This window comes from Lutra lutra, chromosome 8 (assembly GCF_902655055.1).
Source record: "Lutra lutra chromosome 8, mLutLut1.2, whole genome shotgun sequence".
In the NCBI taxonomy this organism is placed as follows: domain Eukaryota; kingdom Metazoa; phylum Chordata; class Mammalia; order Carnivora; family Mustelidae; genus Lutra; species Lutra lutra.
Window position 1 is genome coordinate 47,407 of NC_062285.1, and position 21,421 is coordinate 68,827.

General features: G+C 49.9%; 1 protein-coding gene and 1 long non-coding RNA gene across 2 annotated transcripts in view; both read right to left on the minus strand.

Annotated features, from left to right (window-relative positions):
* Window positions 1–3,755: 3,755 nt before the first annotated feature.
* On the minus strand, window positions 3,756–18,930 carry LOC125107140 (uncharacterized). The gene is made up of 3 exons (XR_007129468.1): window positions 18,817–18,930; window positions 12,743–12,749; window positions 3,756–3,808 (listed from the first exon to the last, which is right to left on the minus strand). It is a non-coding gene; the product is annotated as an uncharacterized LOC125107140 (long non-coding RNA).
* A 142-nt stretch (window positions 18,931–19,072) lies between these two features.
* LOC125106295 (histo-blood group ABO system transferase 2-like) overlaps window positions 19,073–21,421 on the minus strand; it is a 31,024-nt gene continuing 28,675 nt past the window's right edge. The window contains 3 exon segments of the mRNA XM_047740102.1: window positions 19,073–19,091; window positions 19,445–19,494; window positions 19,496–20,044. Coding sequence (XP_047596058.1) covers window positions 19,073–19,091; window positions 19,445–19,494; window positions 19,496–20,044 — 618 coding nt within the window.

Below are 21,421 nucleotides of genomic sequence, written 5' to 3' on the forward strand. Positions count from 1 at the left end.
CTGGCACCATTCCATTGGACTACAGAATAAAACAGAGTAGCTCATTGTACCAACACTAATTTAAACATGAAGTCCCCCTAAAGCTTGGATACACTGTCTTAGTTCTTTCCCTGCAGATATTGATGAATATTAAGTCATAGTCATACCATATAAACACTACGATGGTTGGGAAGTAAGTAGTCGTGGGTAAGGGAATAGTTTAGCACTGTTTACAAGCATTGTCTCACTTTGTAGAAGAGGCTGAGCTGAGTGTTTTTATATACTATTTCTGACCTGTCTTACAGCACACTCTGAATATACCAGCCTGAATCAGTTTTAAAAAGGGAGTTCTTTCAGTAAGCTTAATATCAGAAAAACATTATAATGTCTCTATTCCTAGGGATATTTGAGTATCTTATTTAGAGGTCTTCCATGCTTTATCATCATGATGGGCAGAGGTAAAAAGGCCAGCTGAATTCATTCCAGTTGACCGCACAAGAAAATCCTGAGACTTGAGATGTTTCCAGATCGAGAAGACCAGAGATAAGAGGGAAATTGTACCATGTATGGAATAACAAGTGATTTGGAGTCAGTTTGGGGATCCCACTTAGGTTTCTGACACTCAAATCCTCTGTGACTCGAATCATCTCTGAGCCCCTGTCTAACCATCTAGAAAATGTGACTGATAATATCTACATCATAGTTTGGACATGTAAGGGAGAATTCCATAAAGAGCCAGTGTGCTGGCTCTCAAGACAGGTGCTCAGGGAGCCATGATTACTATTTTGGTCTATTTCTTTTCTGGAAGAAAGAACACATGTTGAATCCATATTTCCAATACATGACTCCCAAGATGATTTTCAACCCTTAAGGAAGGTCAAGAACCTGCTGTTTTATCATATTTCACTGAGAAAATATGCTGTTGGACTGGTGAGGACAATACAATAGCACCGTCATCACTAGGGGTGTGGAGCTTCCCAATTCCACAAGGCCATGTTGTCCCTCTTAGCTCAGGGCCACTAGAAAGGGCAGCCTGGGTGGGGGGCACCATCATCACTAGGAGTGGGGAGCTTCCCATTTCCACAAGGCCATGTTGTCCCTCTTAGCTCAGGGCCACCAGAAAGGGCAGCCTGGGTGGGGGGCACCATCATCACTAGGAGTGGGGAGCTTCCCATTTCCACAAGGCCATGTTGTCCCTCTTAGCTCAGGGCCACCAGAAAGGGCAGCCTGGGTGGGGGGCACCATCATCACTAGGAGTGGGGAGCTTCCCATTTCCATATGGCCATGTTGTCCCTCTTAGCTCAGGGCTACCAAAAAGGACGGCTATTGGGGGACAACAGGCCAAGGCTGCAAGGTGTGACGGGGGCAGGCAGAACTCTGACTTAAGGCTCAACTCCTGTCTAGCTAATTACACTGTTCTTCGCAGATAGAGTGCCATTGTCTGTGAGCTCTGATGCAGGAAAGGTTGAAAATTTCCCTTGTGATTCTCTCTGGGACCCTTAGGATATGTAGCAAAGTTACATTTAATTTTTAAACATTGAGGGACTTCCTGCTGTTCTTTTCATTGTGACTATGTCTCAATTCCCCTGTGGTCTAAGAATATAATCTAGTTAATTCCAGGCTTTAAAATGTGTAGACTTGCTTCATGACCCAACATTGCATCTACTTGGGTAAATATCCTAGGACCATTTGAAAATGATGTATTCTGTACTTCATGTGTAATGTTCCATATATGTCAATGAGGTCACATTTGTTATCAATGTTTCATCAGCTTTTCTATCAGATATTGAGAAAGGTATATTAAAATCTTCAAACAATGCTACTCTAGTCAACATTGTATTGGGGAATCTACCAAGTGTTGTAAGGCAAGAGAAACAAAAAGAATAAGAATTGAGGGGATGGGGCACCTGGGTGGCTCAGTGGGTTAAAGCCTCTGCCTTCAGCTCAGGTCATGATCCCAGGGTCCTGGGATGGAGCCCCACACTGGGCTCTCTGCTCAGCGGGGCCTGCTTCCTCCTCTCTCTCTCTCTCTCTCTCTCTCTCTCTCTGCCTGCCTCTGTGGCTGCTTGTGATCTCCATCTGTCCAACAAATAAATAAAATCTTAAAAAAAAAAAAAGAATTGAGGGGACTGTGACTATTCACAGATAATATGAGGGTATACAAAGAAAATATTAAGTAGTCTATAAATACACTATTAGAATTCAAAATGGAAAACTTGCAAATCTTGGAACCAAGAAAGCAATCCAGAAAGCAGCCAGGGGGAAGAGATTTCTTATGGATCGATAGAGGGAGGAACATCAGAATAATGTCAGACCTGTCCACAGAGACCTGGCAAGCCAGAAAGGGCTGGCAAGCCATATTGAGGATACTAAATGAGAAGAACATGCGGCCACGGATACCTTATCCATCAAGGCTGTCATTCAAAGAAAAAATAATACCCATTCTTCTGAAGCTGTTTCAAAAAATAGAAACAGAAGGAAAACTTCCAAACTTGTTCTATGAGGCCAGCATTACCTTGATCCCAAAACCAGGCAAAGACCCCATACAAAAGAATTACAGACCAATATCCCTGGTGAAAAATGGATGCCAAAATACTCAACAAGATCCCAGCCAATAGAATCCAACAGTACATTAAAAGGATTATCCATCATAACCAGCTGGGAATTTATTCCTGGGATGCAAGTGTGTGGTTCAACATTTACTAATCAATCAACATGATAGAACACATTAGTAAAAGAAAAGACAAGAGCCATAGGATCCTCTCAATTAATGCAGAAAAAGCATTTGACAAAATACAGCACCATTTCCTGATTAAAACTATCCAAAGTGTAGGGATAGAGGGGACATTCTCCAGCTTCATAAAAACCATCTATGAAAAACCCACAGTGAATACCATTCTCGATGGGGAAAAGCTGAGGGCTTTTTCCTTAGGATCAAGAACACAACAGGGATGTCCACTGTCACCACCGCTGTTCAACATAGGACTAGAAGTCCTAGCCTCAGCAAACAGAATACAAAAAAGAAATAAAAGGCATTCAAATTGGCAAAGAAGTCAAACTCTCTCTTCACAGATGACACGACACTTTGTGTGGAAAAACCCAAAAGACTCCACTCCCAAATTACTACAGGTCATAGAGCAATTCAGTAATGTGTCAGGATACAAAATCAATGCACAGAAAACTGTTGCTTTTCTATACACTAACAATGTAACCACAGAAAGAGAAATTAGGGAATTGATTCCATTTACAACAGCACCAAAAACTGTAAGAAATCTTGGAATACACCTAACCAAAGAGGCAAAGGATCTATAGAAACTACAGAACAGGGGCTCCTGGGTGGCTCAGTGCATTGAGCCTCTCTGCCTTCGGCTCGGGTCATGATCCCAGAGTCCTGGGATCGGTTCCCGCATCAGGCTCTCTGCTCAGCGGGGAGCCTGCTTCCCCCTTCTCTCTCTCTGCCTGCCTCTCTGCCTACTTGTGATCTCTCTCTGTCAAATAAATAAATAAAATCTTTAAAAATAAATTAAAAATAAATTTTAAAAAAATACAGAACACTTAGACATAGAGGAAGACACAAAAAGATGGAAAACCATTCCATGCTCATGGATCAGAAGAATAAACGTAGCTAAAATGTCTATGCTGCCCAGAGCAATCTATACTTTCAACCCCATCCCTATTAAAATACCATTGGCATTTTTCATAGAGCTGAAACAAACCATCCTAAAATTCATATGGAACCAAAAAATACCCCACACAGCCAGAGAAATGTTGAAAAAGAAAACCAAAGCTGGGGGCATCACAATGTCTGACTTCAAGCTATATTACAAAGCTGTGACAGCATGGTATTCACACAAAAACAGACACATAGATCAATGGAACAGAATAGAGACTCCAGAAATGGACCCTCAACTCTATGGTCAACTCATCTTTGACAAAAGCAGGAATGAATATCCAATGGAAAAAAGACAGTCTCTCCAATTAATGGTGCTGGGAAAATTGGACAACCACATGCAGAAGGTTCAAACTCAACCATTCTCTTACATCACACACAAAGATAAACTCAAAATGGACGGAAGACCTCAATGTGAGACAGCAATCCATCAAAATCCTAGAGGAGAACATAGGCAGTCACCTCTTCCACATCAGCCACAGCAACTTCTTCCTAGACACATCAGCAAAGCCAAGGGAAACAAAAGCAAAAATGAACTATTGGGACTTTGTCAAGATAAAATACTTCTGCACATCAAAGGAAACAGTCAACAAAACAACAAAGGAAACAGTCAACAAAACAGTTCCAGAGGCAATCCATGGAATGGGAGATGTTTGGAAATGACATGTCATATAAAGGGCTGGTATCCCAGACCTATAAAGAACTTCCCAAACTCAACACCCAAAAAAGAAATAATGGCTAACAGATACATGGTAACACATTCAACACCACTTGCCATCAGGAAAATACAAATCAAAACCACAATGAGATACAACATTACACCAGTCAGAATGGCCAAAATTAACAAGTCAGGAAATGACAGATGTTGGCGAGGATGTGGAGAAAGGGGAAACCTCCTTCACTATTGGTGGGAAAGCAAACTGATGCAGCCACTCTGGAAAACGGTATAGAGGTTCCTCAAGATGTTAAAAATAGAACTACACTACCACCCAGCAATTTCACTACTGGGTATTTACCCCTAAGATACAGACATAGTGAAAAGAAGGGCACCTGCACCCCAATGTTCACGGCAGCAATGTCCACAATAGCCAAACTGTAGAAGGAGCTGAGATGACCTTCAACACATGAATTGATAAAGAAGATGTGGTTCATATATACAATGGAATATTCCTCAACCATCAGAAAGGATGAATACCTACCATCTGCATTAATATGGATGGAACTGGAGGGGATTATGCTGAATGAAATAAGTCAGGCAGAGAAGAACAATTACCATATGGTTTAACTCATATCCTGCCATGTTACTGAATTGCTGTATGAATTCTAGTAGTTTAGGGGTGGAGTCTTTTGGGTTTTCCATATAAAGAATCATGTCATCTAAAAAGAGAGAGAGTTTGACTTCTTCATTGCCAATTTGGATACCTTTTATTTCTCTTTGTTGTCTGATTGCTGTTGCTAGGACTTCTAATACTATGTTGAAAAAGAGTGGTGAGAGTGGGCATCCTTGTCGTGTTCCTGATCTCAACGGGAAGGCTGCAAGCTTTTTCCCATTGAGGATGATATTTCCTGTGGGTCTTTCATAGATAGACTTTATGAAGTTCAGGAATGTTCCCTCTATCCCTATACTTTGAAGCGTTTTAATCAGGAATGGATGCTGGATATGCAGAACGTGAGGAATAGTGTGAAGGACCACAGGCAAAGGGAGGGAAAACTGAATGGGAAGAAATCAGAGAGGGAGACAAACCATGAGAGACTCTGGACTCTGGGAACCAAACTGAGGGTTACAGAGGGGAGGGGAATGGGGTGACAGGGCAAAAGGTATTGAGGACACACATTGTGATGAGCACTGGGTATTACATGCAACTAATGAATCATTGAACACTACATCAAAAACTAATGTACTGTATGATGGCTAACTGAACATAAATAAATAAATAAATAAATAAATAAATAAATAAATATGCTTTCTACATGAAAAACATAAAACAGTGGGAACAGAATTTCAGATTTGTATGATGAAATATTCTCAAGATATGTGTCACAGCAGTGTAAATATACTTAACACTATTGGACTTTATACTGAAAATGTTTAAAATGGCCAAATCAATGCTAGGATTTTTTATAATTTTTTAAAGGTGCATTCTGTATGATTTCCTTTTTATAAAGATTTTATTAATTTATTTTCGAAAGCAAGAGAGAGCATGGCATGAGAGTGGTGAGAGAGTCAGAAGGGGGAAAAGAGAATCATGAGCCCACACTGCACTGAACACAGACCCTACATGGAGCTTGATCCCACACCATGAGATCACATCCTGAGCCAAAATCAAGTCAGCAACTTAACCGACTGAGCCACTATCCATCTCCTTGGGCATTAGTATTGGTGCATTCCTTGCTCTCTCCACCACCACTGTTCTGAACACTCCTGAAAATGTATCTATGAAAAATCATGCCAGAATTTCCTGGGGTGAGTCTGAGTACAAGCACGGCTAGGTGATAGGTACCTCTGCAGCCTGGGATGGGTGCTCCTCACTGTTTTCTCAGACAGGGGTGCCTGTCACCCTTCTCTCCAGGGGACTCCCATGTCCCCAGGCACCTGAAGGCCATTTGGCCCAGGAATTCACCTTCTCTAGAAGAGGAGAGATGGGACTTCTTTCTCTGGCCAGGACTATGAACCCTGATTTTGGGAAAGGAGAGCCCTCCTGGGACTCGCCCAGCAAGGCAGCTGTGGTCACTGTGCATGTGACAGAGCCAGAGCGGCTGGGCCTCTTAGGGAATGAGTGCTTTAAACCAGCCTTGCATGGGGCATGTGGGAGCAGCAGTCCTTGCTTCTTGGGGAGCAGTGATGTGTGCAGAAGGAGGGAGGCTGGGTTGGAGTCTTCTAAGCCACACCACAATCTCTCCCTTGGTCCTGAAACCAGCAGGAAGGATGCTCTAAGGACAGAGACTCCAGGTTTCCCATCCAGGGAAAAGGGGCCCTCTGGAGGGCACTGAAGCTGCCAGCCCTGCCAGCCACAGGCCATTTGCACAGGATCACCTCCAGTGCTTCCTTAGCACATTGTCCTTGTTCGCGTTTGGACAGTGATTGACCCACTCAGTGCTGATTCACTTCCAGAGGTGGACTAGAACCCTTTCAGGACCTGCTCATGGGTCAGAGGACCCCACCCAGAGAAGCAGAGGATGTCTCTCTTCCTCCAGCACTGGGGAAGGCAGCCACCATCCTGGGGCAGGACCTGGGCCAGGTGTGTGTTCTTTCTGAAGTCCCTGTGTTCAGTGGGCATTGCTGTGCCTGAGTAAGGACCCCTCAGCCCCAGAGTCAGGAGCCATGAGGGGCTGTCTCCCATCCTGGCCCATGAGGTTTGCTTTGGGGCTGAGAGCCCCTCAGATCCCCAGGGATAGCTATACAGCCCGTCCCATGTGGGGACATAACCTTGGGCATCCTCAGACAGGTAGAGGAATGCACGCCTACACACACCACCACCACTCTGACTGCCCAGCCTGGGGTCAGAAGGGGCAGACACCTTGGGAGTAGGGTGGGTGACAAAGGGGAAAGAAGAAGAGGTCAGAGATATCTGGGTAATGGTGCAGGGGCATCAGGACCCCAGGCCCCATAGCATGGGGACAAGAGACAGGCAGACTGATGGTCAGGGGGTCCCCAAGGGGCCCAGGAGGGTTTCCAGTACATTGGGAGAGGACGGGGTCTGGGGTCTGGGATCCATCACCATCCTGGTCTACTGGAAGTAGGAAGAGATACCCACCCACCCCCAAGTCCAGATAGGGCTACAGCACAAAAGGCCTCACCTTAATTGTCTATCAATTGGATTGTAAAGATGGGGTGTCCTTAGGGTCCCACAGGCTTGTAGAAAAGTCTGTTGGCCTTGGATCTTCACCCCACCCACCGTGCTCCGAGTCATGGGAAAATGCTTTGTTCTCCCTCGAGGTCTTTCTGAGCAGAGGACAGCCTGGGGGCTTGTGGGGCTGAGGACCTGGGTTTGCAGAACATGGCAGAGCACTGGACCACTGGTTTGGGGACCAAGGTGAGGACCTCCTTGTTGTAGCCTCAGGGTCCCCATTTGGATGAGGTTCCAGAGTCAGTGCTCTGGTCAGGGTGAGGAGGCCTCAGGAGGGAACCAAGCACCAGGACAGCAGAGGGAAATGGGGAGAAGGTAGGCCTCCGAGGTTTCTCACATCGCCCCCAGAGACCACAGACCCTGCTCCTGGGAGAGACACAGAGACACAAAGAGAAGACAGAGACAGAGAATGAACACAGAGAGGGAACCAAGAGAAGTTACAGACTTTCTTCCATCAGGTTGGAAACAACATCCCATCATTGTGCTCCATTCTGTTCCTTAGAGCACAGTCACACAGGCCGTCCACCCTCGAGGGGAAAGAATGCCACAGATGTGCGGCAGGACTCAGGAATGCCAGGAACCATTGTGGGGACTGCCCAGCACATGGGCACAGACAAGGCCCTGGGACCTGGGCCCAAAACTAATGGGAGCCCCTGGAAGTCTGTGTGACAAGAGGACAAGGTCAGAATCAGTTCACTGCAACCTTCCCACAGGGGCCAGGAGACAGGCAGAAGGAGGATGGCTTTGGCTGGACCCCAGAGCAGACCCAGGCCCCTCTGAGCAGTGTTCTATGCCCCACCCAGCCCCCCACTCATCCTTGCATTGCCAAGTGCATGTTCCAGCCTCCTGTGACAGTAGGAATGTATATAGAGGTCCTACCCCTGATGGTGTCCCTAGAAGTAGAAGCCAGAAGACCCCACTGTGCAGATGCGGAGCTTGGGAAGGCACTGAGAGGCACACAGTCTGTCCAGGGTCACAGTCCTGGGCATGAGCAAGAGCCTGGTCTGAAGCCAGCTCTGTGTCCTCACAGTGGGGACATCGTCCACACCCAGGCCTTGTGGGGGCTGTGTGGATGTCACCGTATGGACAGGGCATGAGGTAGAGGGTGAGCATTGAGCATCTGGGGAAGAGGAGCCCTCAGGGGGCTCTGATGTGAGGAGGAAGTCTAGTAAGCAGTCCCCAGGAAGTGGTGACCTCACTTCTCTGACAACAGAGCCTAACAGAATTTGGAACCCGGGTAACCAGGCACCCACATTCCAGACACAGCCCCCTGCCCAGCTCATTTCCTTGGAGATCCTCAAAAGAAGAACATGTTTGTCTGTTGCATCCCAAAGTCCGGAGGCTGCAGGCAGAGGAAAGCACACCTTGCAAATACATTCCCTCGTGGGGGATGTCATATCAGGGCTCCCCAACATCTCTGCTCATTTGGCCAGAAGTACAGAAAGGTGACGCCATGAGTCCCAGAGCCAGCCCCCAGTCCCATATGCTCTGATCCAACTGTGCAGCCCCAGGTCCCCTCCCCATGCTTGTGTGTGTGTGTGTGTGTGTGTGTGTGTGTGTGTGTGTGTGTGTGTAAAGAAGGCTCATGGGGGGTGTGCCCACCCAACTCAAGAGCAGGTGGACGAGGGGTCAGATGCCTGGTGGTCAGGTCACATTCACATCCCAGGTCAAGGCTGGCTGGGTGAGACAGGGTGTAGGGGGCTGTGAGCTTCACCCCAGGGTTTATCTTGGGTCCTGCAGGTATGGGTCCCTGTCCCAGGCATGGGGCTGTGCACGCACAGGTCTGTGTGATTTGGGAGCAGCAGGGGGACTGGGCAGGAGGGCGGTGAGGATGGCCGGGCAGGGCCATGATGCATCCAAGTGGCTACTGGTCCCTGTCTTTGCAGAACACCAGCGATGATCATCACAGGAAGGAGGCTGGCAGATACCTGCTCCATTTCCCTGACACAGGGAGTGACCGTAGGGGGCTCTCCAGGAGCAGGGACTGGGGTCTGCCTGAGAAGGCCTCTGACACTGCCCAGGCCACTGTCCCTGGTGGTACCACACCAGACTGTGGTCCAGGACCCGGAGCCCATGGAGGCCGAGGCCGAGGGTGAGAAGGCCAGAGCTGGGTGTATGTGGGTGTCTGGGGATGGCCCTGGTGCCGGGCCCCACAGAGAGGAGACCCCAGAGGCTGGTGTGTGACCAAGAGCAAGGACTGGGCTCAGAACATCCAGTGGGAGGACTTCAGTTGGGGAGATGTCCCGGTGAGGCTTCCTTCCTGGCTGTAGCTTCTCTGGAAGGCCCTGGGCTGAGCTCTGTCTCTGCAAAGGAACACAAACATGTTCTTCATTCCAGGATCTCCAATAAAATGAGCCGGGCAGGGGGCTGTCTCTGGAATGTGGGGGCCTGGCTACCTGGGTCTAGCTCTGAAGAGCCAGAGCTGGCCCCAACTTCACCCACAGCTCCAGACGGGGGGATGATGCCTGGAGAGACTTCAGCAGGAGACCAGGAGCCAGCAGGGAACCAGGCAACTGCTCACAGAGAGCCTGACCCTGTCCCGGAGGAGCTGGGGCCTGGGCTTGGGCCTGTCCCTGCCCCTGCCCTGCCCCTGCTCCTGTTCCTGCTCCTGTCCCTGCCCCTTCCCCTGCCTCTACGAGAGAAGTGCCCCCTTCCCCTGTCCCAGCCTGTGCCACTGCTCTTGCATCTGTCCCGGCTCCTGTTCTTGTCCCTGTTCCAACCCCTGCCCCTACTCCTGCTCCTGTGCGGCTCCCAGAGCCACATCCAGAGTCCACAGCCCTGCTCCTTGTACAATTATCCCTGTTCTATCTCCCTACCCCGACGGCCCACAGGAATGTCTCATCCCATACCAGTATATTCTTTCTCTCTGGTACATACTGTTATTTTATCTCCCCATGTTCTGTGTACTGTTTATTTGTTTTACATAAAATTACTTGTTTTCACTTGAACACATCATGAGCATGAAGTCCATTCCCAATGCTGTGCCTCTACACCCCAGAACGTCGCTGCAGGGCATCTCCTTCCCCAAAGGAGACCCGAACCCAAGCCCTCCCTGCCCGGTTCTCCTCCAGCCCGGCCTCTCGCAACCTCTAAGCTGCTTTTTCTCTGTTCCTTTACCTGTTCTGGATGTTTCTGTATGTGAAATCACACAATATGCCCCTTTGTGTCCACCCACCTATTTTCAAAGGGGTCTCGTCTTTCTGTGTTTATGTGAAATAGAATTTCCCGTATTTGAAATTGAGACCCCCCCCGATGGATTCGAGATGAGATGTAATCATAGAGGCCCCTTTAGGCATTATGGGCACAATCTCAGGTTTGAGACCTGTGTTCCTGCTGGGACACCACAGCCTGACCCCAGACAGGACACGGCTGGTTCCTCCTGTGGCCCACACAGAAACCAGGGAAATGCAGAAGGCAGGAAGACACACCGCAGAGGGCAAACTCATCACTCACAACCCAGGGCCAGAGAAAGGTTTCACCTGACTCTTCTCCAAACAGGCTCCAAGTCACAGAGTTCACAGGGACTAGACCAAACACATGCAAGTCCAGGAGGGAGGTTAGGCATACAGGGAGTATGAGTGCATCTCTGGATGCGGGAGCTCCTGGGGAAGGACTCTGGCAAAAGAAACTTTATGAAGGCAGTGCTGGTCACCCTCAGAGAGGCAGGGGTCTGGTCTGAGGACCAGCAGCCATGGGGAGAAGGTGAAGAACCAGAGATCTAATGCAGGTCCCCTGGAGAGAAGGGTGATGGGCACCTTTGTCTGGGAGAACAGTGAGCAGCACCCTTCCCAGGCCACAGGGCACTCATCACCTAGCAGTGCTCAGCCTCAGACTCAGCTCCAGAAACTCTGGCATGGTGTTTCACAGATGTATTGTCAGGAGTGTTCAGCACAGTGGTGGTGGAGAGAGCAGGGAATGGAACAATGTTAATGCCCAAGGAGATGGATGAGATCCATGGTCCCAGTCCTCATGACAGAATGTCCTATAGCTACTGTCCCAATGTCATCTGGGCACAGGATCCAGGAGCCCCTCCTGAGACCCCCCTCCTGCCACCCTGCTCCTGGGAATATTCAGAATTGTTTGAGGAGGTAGAGGGGATCCAGGGTACTAGCAAGGCCAAGGAAAAAGGTCAGCCCTGGGAGGACAGATGGATGTGCCTTGAGCTGTGATATCCTCGGACCTCACCCCAAATAATGACTCCTGATGTATGGACCAGACTTCTGCTCTCTCACTCCCTCCTTCCCTACCTCATTTATTCACTCTCTTATTCATTACTCCCTCTCTCCTTCCCCTCCACTCCTCCCTTCCCTCCCCTACTCCTTCACCCTCCCTCCCTCCCTCCCCATCCCTCTTCCCTCCTTCCCCTCACTCCCTCCCTCTCATCCTTCCTCCCTCCCTCTCATCCTCCCTCCCTTTTTCTCCCCTCTGCCTCCCTCCCATCCTCCTGCCTTCCTTCCCATCCCCACCTCACACTCATCCTCCCTCCCTCCCTTCCATCATTTCTCTCCCCTCCCTTTCTCCCTCACTCCCTCCCTGCCTCCCCCATCCCTCCCTTACTCCTTCCCCTCCCTTTCTCCTTTCCTCCCCTCTTTCTTTTCCCTCCTCCTCTCCTTACCCTCCCTTCACTCCCTCCCTCCCTCATGCCCTCTTCCCTTCAGCAGGAGATTTGGGGTCTCTGTTCTGTACTGAGCACTGGGGTTTCATCAGTGAACACTTCCCCCAACACACATGGTCATGTCCACTGTGGGAGGTGACAGGTGGCAGTCCTCAGGGCTAGCAGTGGTGATGAGCACCAGGAATCTACTCCTGAAAACAGAGCCCGTTGCACAAAGAAAAGAATGGAGAGAGGTACCTGGGTGGCTCAGTGGGTTAAACCTCTGCCTTCAGCTCAGGTCATGATCTCAGGGTCCTGGGATTGAGCCCCTGCATCGGGCTCACTGCTTAGCAGGGAGCCTGCTTCCCCCTCTCTCTCTGCCTTCCTCTGTGCCTACTTGTGAACTCTGTCAAAAAAAATTTTTTAAAAAGAATGGAGAGACCCATGCTTAGCACTTCCTCTAGAAAAATCTAGTCCTGAAAAGGGTTGAAAAGTTAATATATCCTGGGCGCCTGGGTGGCTCAGTGGGTTAAGGCCTCTGCCTTCGGCTCAGGTCATGATCCCAGGGTCCTGGGATCGAGCCCTGCATCGGGCTCTCTGCTCAGCAGGGAGCCTGCTTCCCTTCCTCTCTCTGCCTGCCTCTCTGCCTACCTGTGATCTCTGTCAAATAAATAAATAAAAATCTTTAAAAAAAAAATTAGAAAAGTTAATATATCCTAGACTTTATGCAATGTGAGTGCTAATGGCCCATATGTCTTGATTCCTAGATGCAACAAAGAGTAAATCATCCCGTGTCGACTGGGGGTTTGTGACACAACTTTTCTGACCAAATGACAGCATTTCAGCCAACCTCTCCAAGGCCACCGAGTTTTCCCAAGTGCCTCTGTGATCCTCTGACTCTTCCATCGACCTCCTTGGGAGGCTCTGTCCTACTGTCTTTCTTGTCTCCTGCCTTTTCTGCAACCCTTCTGTGGTCTCCCCTGCCCCTACCAGGGCCACCCTCACCAGGATTCCCCATGCCCCTTGGCTGGGTGCCCACATCCCACACTGGGCTCCATGAGCCCTATGTTTTGTGCAAGACCTATGTTTTGTGCATAGGGCTCCATGAGCCCTATGTTTTGTGCTCCCTCTGGGGTCATCTGGCATCTCCCTTGAAGCAGCCTGCATCTCCCTGTACTGTGTCTCCTCTGATGAGTCTGTGAGGCCTGCTTGTGCCCATGTCATGGGCATGGAAGTGTGAGTCCAGAAGGTCCAGATGACTTGCTCCCAGTCCCAGCATGTAGAGCCTGGGCCAATAGTGGTCCCTGAGCAGAGGAGGAGTTGGGCCCACGGAGTCTGAGGGAGGATGTGACACAGTGATCCCCCAGGTGGAGAGTGAGCACCATGGGGGCCAGGCACTCAGACCTGCTGTGAGACCATGTCCCACCTGCACTGATCTGTCCCCACGGCTGGAGATCGTCAGGGTACCCACCCTCCCAGGCTGCAGGCTGGCAGTGACTGGCAGGGGAGGGGCATGACTGGTGCAGGAGAGAGCCCTCAGGCAGAGAGGAGGGTGCAGGTGCTGCCCCAGCAGCACATGCACTGGAGCAGACTGGAGGGGAGGGGGTGGCATTGGCAGACAGCAGTATCTGTAGCTGGGGTCTCCACACAGGCCCCCTCCTCAGGCTCAGCACAAGCTTGTCTGGATGGCCTATGACCCCAAACACAAAGTCTGGCCCAGGACCTCCCCTCAAGCTCCTACTCCCAATCCTTTACACTCAGCTCAAGTGCAAGAAATGGCCAATAGCTTAGGTGGTGTTGGGTGCATAGAGACATGTGATTTTCTGGCCCACACTGTAACATTGCTGGCATTTTAAAGATCTCAGGGCTTTGATTCAAAAACCATAGGATGCTGGGGACCCCAGACAGCTTTCTGGAAACCTGCCTCTGTGCCTTGCAGCGCTATCATCCCATAAGCTCTGCTCAGAAGCCCTCCAGACCACAGACCCACGGTCTAGGGCCCTCAGATGGCTCAGAAAACGTGCCTTCAAACAGTGATCCAGGTGGGACAGCAGGACACACTGCGGATTCCAGATAATCCCCCTCCCAGAAAGTAAGCGTGCCCCTGGATGAGCTATCCAAAAACAGCCAGGACAGGGTTCCAGGAAAACACCACAGGCTCAGAAGTAACTGAGGAGCATCTGAAGGTCAGGTCAGGACAGTAGGAATCTCAGGTGGTTTTGCCTTGGGGCAGCTCCCATCCCTCTAAACCCTCAGTGTGATGGCTCCGCTGGGGGTGCAGGAGGGACCAAGACTGGAAGACCTGCAGCTCCACTGTCAGAGGTCGTCAACTTGATCCGTGCACAGGTGGGAAAACCCAGCCACATCCCAAAGAATTTCTGGAAATAGTAACCATCTCAGTGGCAGCTGACCTGGGAGGTCAATCTTCCAGCTGCCTGAGGAGGAATCGAGCCACAGACCAGCACACTAGCCAGAAATGGAAGAACGAGAACCAGTTCTTCATTTCAATAGTTTCTGAGCTACCAGTTTGTTCCTATGGTTAGTATACTGTGCAAGGCCTTGAAAATGTTCTCCTCATGTTCTCTGCTGGAGAGGACCTTGAAAAATCTCTGGTTTATAGGTAAAATCATCCATAATTGACCTTGGTTGGCATAGCCATGCTGGAAAAAGTATGGGGTTTCCCCAAAATACTAAAAATAGAACTTCTGTATGATCCCAATACCAAGTAGGCCTTTGCAGGAAATTAAGTCAGTTTCTTGAAGTAAGATCTGCACATTCTCCCCGAGGAGGGGCGGCCACGCTTAGCAACAGGGCATCCATGTAGGAGGTCATAGGCAACCTTCCCCTAGAGGCAGGTGCCTCCCTGGACAAGGGACTGCCCCAGGGCTGGGCCGTCTCCACAGCAGTGCATTCAATGTCTTGGATACTAGGAGGAGACAGAGTACAGCACCAGGCCAGTGAACATCAGGACACACTGCCCAAATATGGCACCTTGGCAAGTTAAATACAGAAACTGAAAGAGATGTGCATAGAGCAGAAGCAAGAAGGTCTGTCATTCCCCGGCGCCGGCACTTCTTCCTGGAAGCAGGTCAGAATACTCTCATGTAGCACTTTCTCTCCCCAGACCATGGGACTGATGTGGGAAACAGAGGCAGAAGAAAAATTATTAAATTTCCTTATCCACTGACAAGGCCTTAAAACAAGCATTCCCAAGCATATGGCCCACAGATATACATCTAAAGGGTCTCACGACAAAGGTTTTATTACCATTTTTTTTTAAGATTTTGTTTAGTTATTTAACAGAGAGCACAAGTAGGCAGAGAGGCAGGCAGAGAGAGGGGGATAAGCAGGCTCCCTGCTGAGCAGAGTCCAATGCGGGGCTCGATCCCAGGACCTGAGATCATGACCTGAGCCGAAGGCAGAGGCCTCAACCCACTGAGCCACCCATGCGCCCCAGGTTTTATTACTGTTAATGAATAACACTTTTCCCAACAACAGCTAGTCCCTCAAGGTCCTGGAAACCTTGCTTCCAAAATTCCTTAGAGACTTACACTATCCCTCACCTCCTCCCAACTTGCAAGCATATAATGGATCACTGCTCATAGCTCCGGAGCAACAGCTCTTTCTGCCCACAGGTTCTATCCCCGTGCTTTAATAAACCACCATTTTGCATCAAAGATGTCTTAAGAATTCTTTCTTGGTCATCAGCTCCGGACCTCACCCCACTGAACCTCATTTATATTCTAAGACTTCATCAGGAGGACATGCTGATCACCAGAGTCAAGGAATTTAAGGCCACAAAGGCTGTAGAAACAAACCTGGTTAAACTAACATTTGTCTTCTAGTTACTTTTTTTACCATATATCAGCCCTAGCTCAAACCCGTGTCTCTCGATTCTTCACACATTGATTGCTTCTTTGCCTAAAATGTGGAACTGTCTGCTCCAATCGCCTCTGCTGGTCTCCACATTCTTGTGAGGCTCCCACCAGAAAAATCAATACATTTTGCCAGCTTTTCTCCTGTTCCTCTGTCTTCGTCAATTTCCAGACCCAGCCAGGGACCTTAAGAGGAGTCAAAGAAAACTTTCCTCTCTTGCAGCCCTGGGCCAGTGGGGGGGTGGTGTTGGGTGGGGTGGGCAGGGGAAGTCAGGAAAACCCATCCCATCTTCCTGACCTTGGTAAAAACTGCCCTCTGCTGAGAAGCAGCACAGGGCTGCGCATGGCTGGGGGAGCCCCAGAGGGAAGGTGGAACATGTAGGAAGCTACCTGACACCCAGCCGGGGGACATGACCCCACTGAAAAGTCCAGGGTGTGATGATGGATAGTATCATGGAAGTATCCCACATATCAGACCTTCCCCACCCCAGGCTTCATTATTGCTGCTCATTGTGGTTGCTGCTATTGGTTAAGTGACTTTGCTGAACTTTGTCCAGTCTGTGTTCTGTGCTGTGTGTGGCCACACATGTGTGGCCTGTGCTGTTAACTTAGCGGTCAGCCAGTGGCTGGGCAGACAGGTCACCCATGTTTCCAAGCTATGGCTACAGATTGAAGGGCCCCACAGCCTCCTCCTCAGGTTCTAATAATCTGCTCGAGTGGCTCATGGAACACAGGGAAACACGTTACTTACTAGATGACCAGTTCATTAAAAGGACAGAAGTCAGGACCAGGCAGCTGGAAGTGATGAGCAGGGCAAGGTGTGTAGCAGAGGCTCAGAGTTCCACCACTCTCAGAGTGAGAGGCCTTTACCCACCTGCACTCTGACATTTGTTTGTACTTCCAAAATGATGACGTCCCTCCTTCCAACTCATCTGTTAAGTCAAAGACCTGGCAGGCACCAAAACGACCCCTCCAGCAATAGCCACTGCCTGACACCAGCAAGACCCTGCATGATGGACCCCAAGACAATGATTGACTGGAACTTTAATGACACCCTGGACCTGCCCACTGACCTTTGTCCTAGATTTTCCTCCTATGAAAGCCTAGGAGTGTTTTCAGCACCCTGAGACCATGCCAGTCCTCTGCTGTCCAGTGTCGGCTGCACTGAAATACATTCCTTTCCTGTGTCATCACCACCTGACTCTCTGCCTTTGGATCTGGGACACTGTGAATACTGCAATGTAACAAGTCAGATTCCGTTCTTCCCCTCCCTAGGGTTCACTGCTGCTGCTCCTCTCACTGTAGTTCTGCCGTTGGCTTAGTGACATTTCTGAACTGATTTTGTCAAACCTGTATCCCTTGTCATGTGTGGCCACAGAAGTGTATGGTCTGTGAATGTAGTGGTTAGCCGTCGATTGGGTGAGATTTCCTTAAATATCTAGAAACTACCCTCCTTCTGAAAAAACAAACAAACAAACAAACAAACAAAACTTCCAGTCTTTGCAGATGGGGAGGAGGGCTCTGGGTGCGTGGGTGTCAGGATACACCTTCAGCACCAGCCAGGCCTCTTAGCACTCTGCCTTAGGCTTCACTTCCTATTTGCCGAGTCTAACAATCACCAGAGTGCAGAGCCTAGGGCCTTCTTCGGTCATCCCTGAGTAGGCACCCAGCCCTCGCATGCAGTGTCCCAGGGACTCGGGTATAGGTCAGAGCTCCCAGGCCCTTGTTCCCTAAAGCTCATCACTCAGCCTTTCTTCCCATGATTCTGCTTGGTTTCTCTTTGCCCCAACTCTTATCCATTGCCCTAGCAGAGACTCACATATGCCTTTAAATGGTTTGGACACTGAATGTCCTTCAGTAGCCACCTCACTACTGGGAGGGTTGGTAGAAAGCAACAAGTCACAGAGGAATCCAAGGGTCTGGACTAGGTGTGTCCCTCTCCTGAGATGGGGACATCTGTGAGAGAAACAGGTGGCCAGCTGGTGGGGCGGGGTGCAGGCACCTGATGTGGACAGGACAGATGGGGTAGGTGAGGCCGAGACCCCCAGGGTATGTTCCTGACATCTGGACTGAACTGATCTTCAAAGCTGCCAATTGGCTGGGAACATCTTCAGGCTGAGGAGGAAAATGAGGGGAGCAGAGGAGACTGAGGAGGCTCGGCTTAGACAGGAAAGGGCTGATCCACTCCTTTAGCGGAAAAGTATATCAGGTCCAGGCTCTTGAGCCCAAGTCCAAAACTTGAGCCCATTGTGCTTCATGAAATAAGCCAGTCCCTAAACGACTGATACTGGAGGACCCACTAGTGAGGGACAGAGAACACTCAAACTCATAGAGGTGGAAGGAGGTGCTGGGGTTGGGGAGGGGAAATGGGGGATTCAGGTCTCATGGGTAGAGGTTCAGCTTGGGATGATGAAGTGGTGATGATGGACGAAGGTGGCAGGTGCAGAACAGTGAGTGTATCTATTGCCACTGAATTGGACCCTGGAACATGCTTAACAGTACCAGTTGTACGTCAGTTCCAGCACAATAAGAAAGAAGTAAGGCAGGAGACGGGGTGAGGCAGGAGGACGGGTCCATCGCAAGTCCCAAGAGGGCCAGGATCCTGTATCTTAGTTCTCACTCTCATGCTCTGTGCCCTGTTGGAGCTCACAGCAGGCACTCAGTGAATGCTCGGTAAGACGCCGTGCAGGCAGATGAGGGCACAAGTGCAGACCCACTGGTGGGCGCCGGGGAATCTCAATGGGATGTGCATCCAGACTGAGTGAGCGCCCACATTTCACAAGCACCAGCACAGAAATAGCCATTTACAACCAAGGCAGGTGACCATAAGCTGTATTACAAGGCTGTGACCATCAAGACGGTATGGTATCGGCACAAAAACAGACGCATAGATCAATGGAACAGAATAGAGAACCCAGAAATGGACCTTCAACTTTATGGTCAACTAATCTTTGACAAAGCAGGAAAGAATGTCCAATGGAAAAAAGTATCTTCAATAAATGGTGCTGGGAACATGGGACAGCCACATGCAGAAGAATGAAACTGGACCATTCCCTTATACCATACACAAAAATAGACTCCAAATGGATGAAAGACCTCAGGTGAGTCAGGAATTCATCCAAATCCTTGAGGAGAAGAGAGGCAGAAACCTCTTTGACCTCAGCCACAGCAATTTCTTGCTAGACAGGTCTCCAAAGGCAAGGGAAACAAAAGCCAAAATAAACTGTTGGTATTTCATCAAGATAGAAAGTTTTTGCACAGCAAAGGAAACCTTCAACAAAACAAAAAGACAACCAACAGAATGAGAGAAGATATTTGGAAATGACCTATCAGATAAAGAGTATCTAAAATCTAGATAGAACTTACCAAACTCAACACCCAGAGAACAAATAATCCAATCAAGAAATAAGCAGAAGAAATGAACAGATGTTTCTCCAAAGAAGACATCCAAATGGACAACAGACACAAAAAAAGCCACGGTGGGTCCCACAGGTCCTCCGGGGATAGTACCTTGGTGGGCTTGTGGTACCAGTAGGTACCTGTTCAAGTGGCTCTTGTCACACCACACAATCTTGATCCCATTGGCCAGGTCGAACCTCATTGCCTGGTGACAGGCCAAGGTCAGTCGGTGAACCTCCACCCCCAACCCCCCAAAAAAGGTCCCTATGTAGTGAACTTCGCCCTGGTCTCCGGGGATGTGGGCCTGGGACTGTGGCCAGTGCTGGTAGCTGAAGTCTTCATGGGACATCCGGTAGAAACTGGGGTGCAGGATGCCAAAGAGGAGGGACAGGATTTTCATGCCCATGTGATCACAGAACTTCACGTCCACATCCGCACACAGCAAGTCATCCACCTCACAGTGGAAGTGCTGCTCACAGAAGCGGCTGACCATCGCCATGTGCTGCATGGACACATCCTGCCACTGAGAGGCATGGGGACCACGAGGACCACCACCCTCCAGCACTCCCGGCGGGGCACACAGGCCCAGCAGCCCGCTGGTCAATGAAGACCTAGTGATCCTGTGTCCCACCATGATGGGCTTCTGTGCCCTCTGCAGGAACAGCTCCAGGAAGACCACCTATCTACAGGGATGAGGGACAAGGTGGGAGGAGGGTCACTGCCAGAGGCTGGAGGCAGGACCCCAAACCTGGGGCCCATGGACATGTGCACCTTCTTCAAGGGGACAGACCCTGGGCTGCTTTAAGCAACAGCCACTCTCCCAGCCTGTCATGAGCAAGTCTGCTCATGGAGCCTCCCTACCTTCCACTCCCAGAGATGGGGGCCATCAGCAACCCATCATGCAAAGGGGAGCCTGAGGCTTCAGAGGTGGGAAACCAACCCCATGGTCAGCATGCTGGAGCCAGGAACAGTCCCTCTTCTGAGATCCCAGGCAAACCCTGCAGGTGCCCTCTCCTGGCTGACCCCCTGCAGCTCTGTCCCCACCTGCCAGGAGAGGAGCACCTTGCGGCACAGCCTTCCTTTCTATGGCCTACAGACTGGCTAGAATCAGCACAGCTGGCCTTCTGCCCTAGTTTGCTTGGAGTGGGCTGTTGCTGGCCCCCACAGAGCTGTCTCCACTCCCATAGGGTCCTCCCGTGAAGGCTACGGGGCCTCTTGCTGACAAGGTCCCATCAGTCAACCACTGCTATTCCTAGGAGGGTCACCCTCAAACTCCCCCAGATCAGAAATCAGGTCCAGCCCATGTGCAGGGTATGGGAAAGAGGACAGCTGGAAGAAGAGGGGGCTTGCTTAAGCCTCAGCCATGAATCCAAGAGTGGAAGCTTCCAGGTCCAGGTCTACATCTCCACAACCCCAAGAAGTTGGAAGTTTTGTCTCTCTGAGGGGACTGCCTGTGGGGACAGCAGGTTCCCCATTGTCAGCAAGGGTGACGAGCCCCCCTGAGACTGATTTTTTTAAGGTTTTATTTATTTATTTATTTGACAGAGAGAGAGAGAGACAGCTAGAGAGGGAACACAAGCAGGGCGAGTGGGAGAGGAAGAAGCATGCTCCCTGCTGAGCAGGGAGCCCGACATGATGGGATTTGATCTGAGGACCCCAGGATCACAACCTGAGCCAAAGGCAGATGCTTAATGACTGAGCTACCCAGGCACCTTGAGACTGATTTTTCACATGGGCACTAAGGTTACTTCCCTGTGCCTGCCCCATACCTGGCAGGTTAGTAAATTGTTCACACAGAGAAAGTAGGGCACAACATTTAAATAGGGGATAAGGCCACACTCACCCCGCAGACATGAGTTAGGTCAACAAGGGGCAAGTCCAGGTCCAGCCAATGGTGGAACACCCAGACATGAAGCAGGGGGAGAAAAGAGTGCCCCTGGCAGTGGACAGAGAGCACGTAAAGGCTTGGAATCACATCCGAGGCACATGTACAATGACCACATACCTAGGGGGCCCAGGGGTGGATGGCGGGGAAGGGTACAGTGGGAGAGGTGAG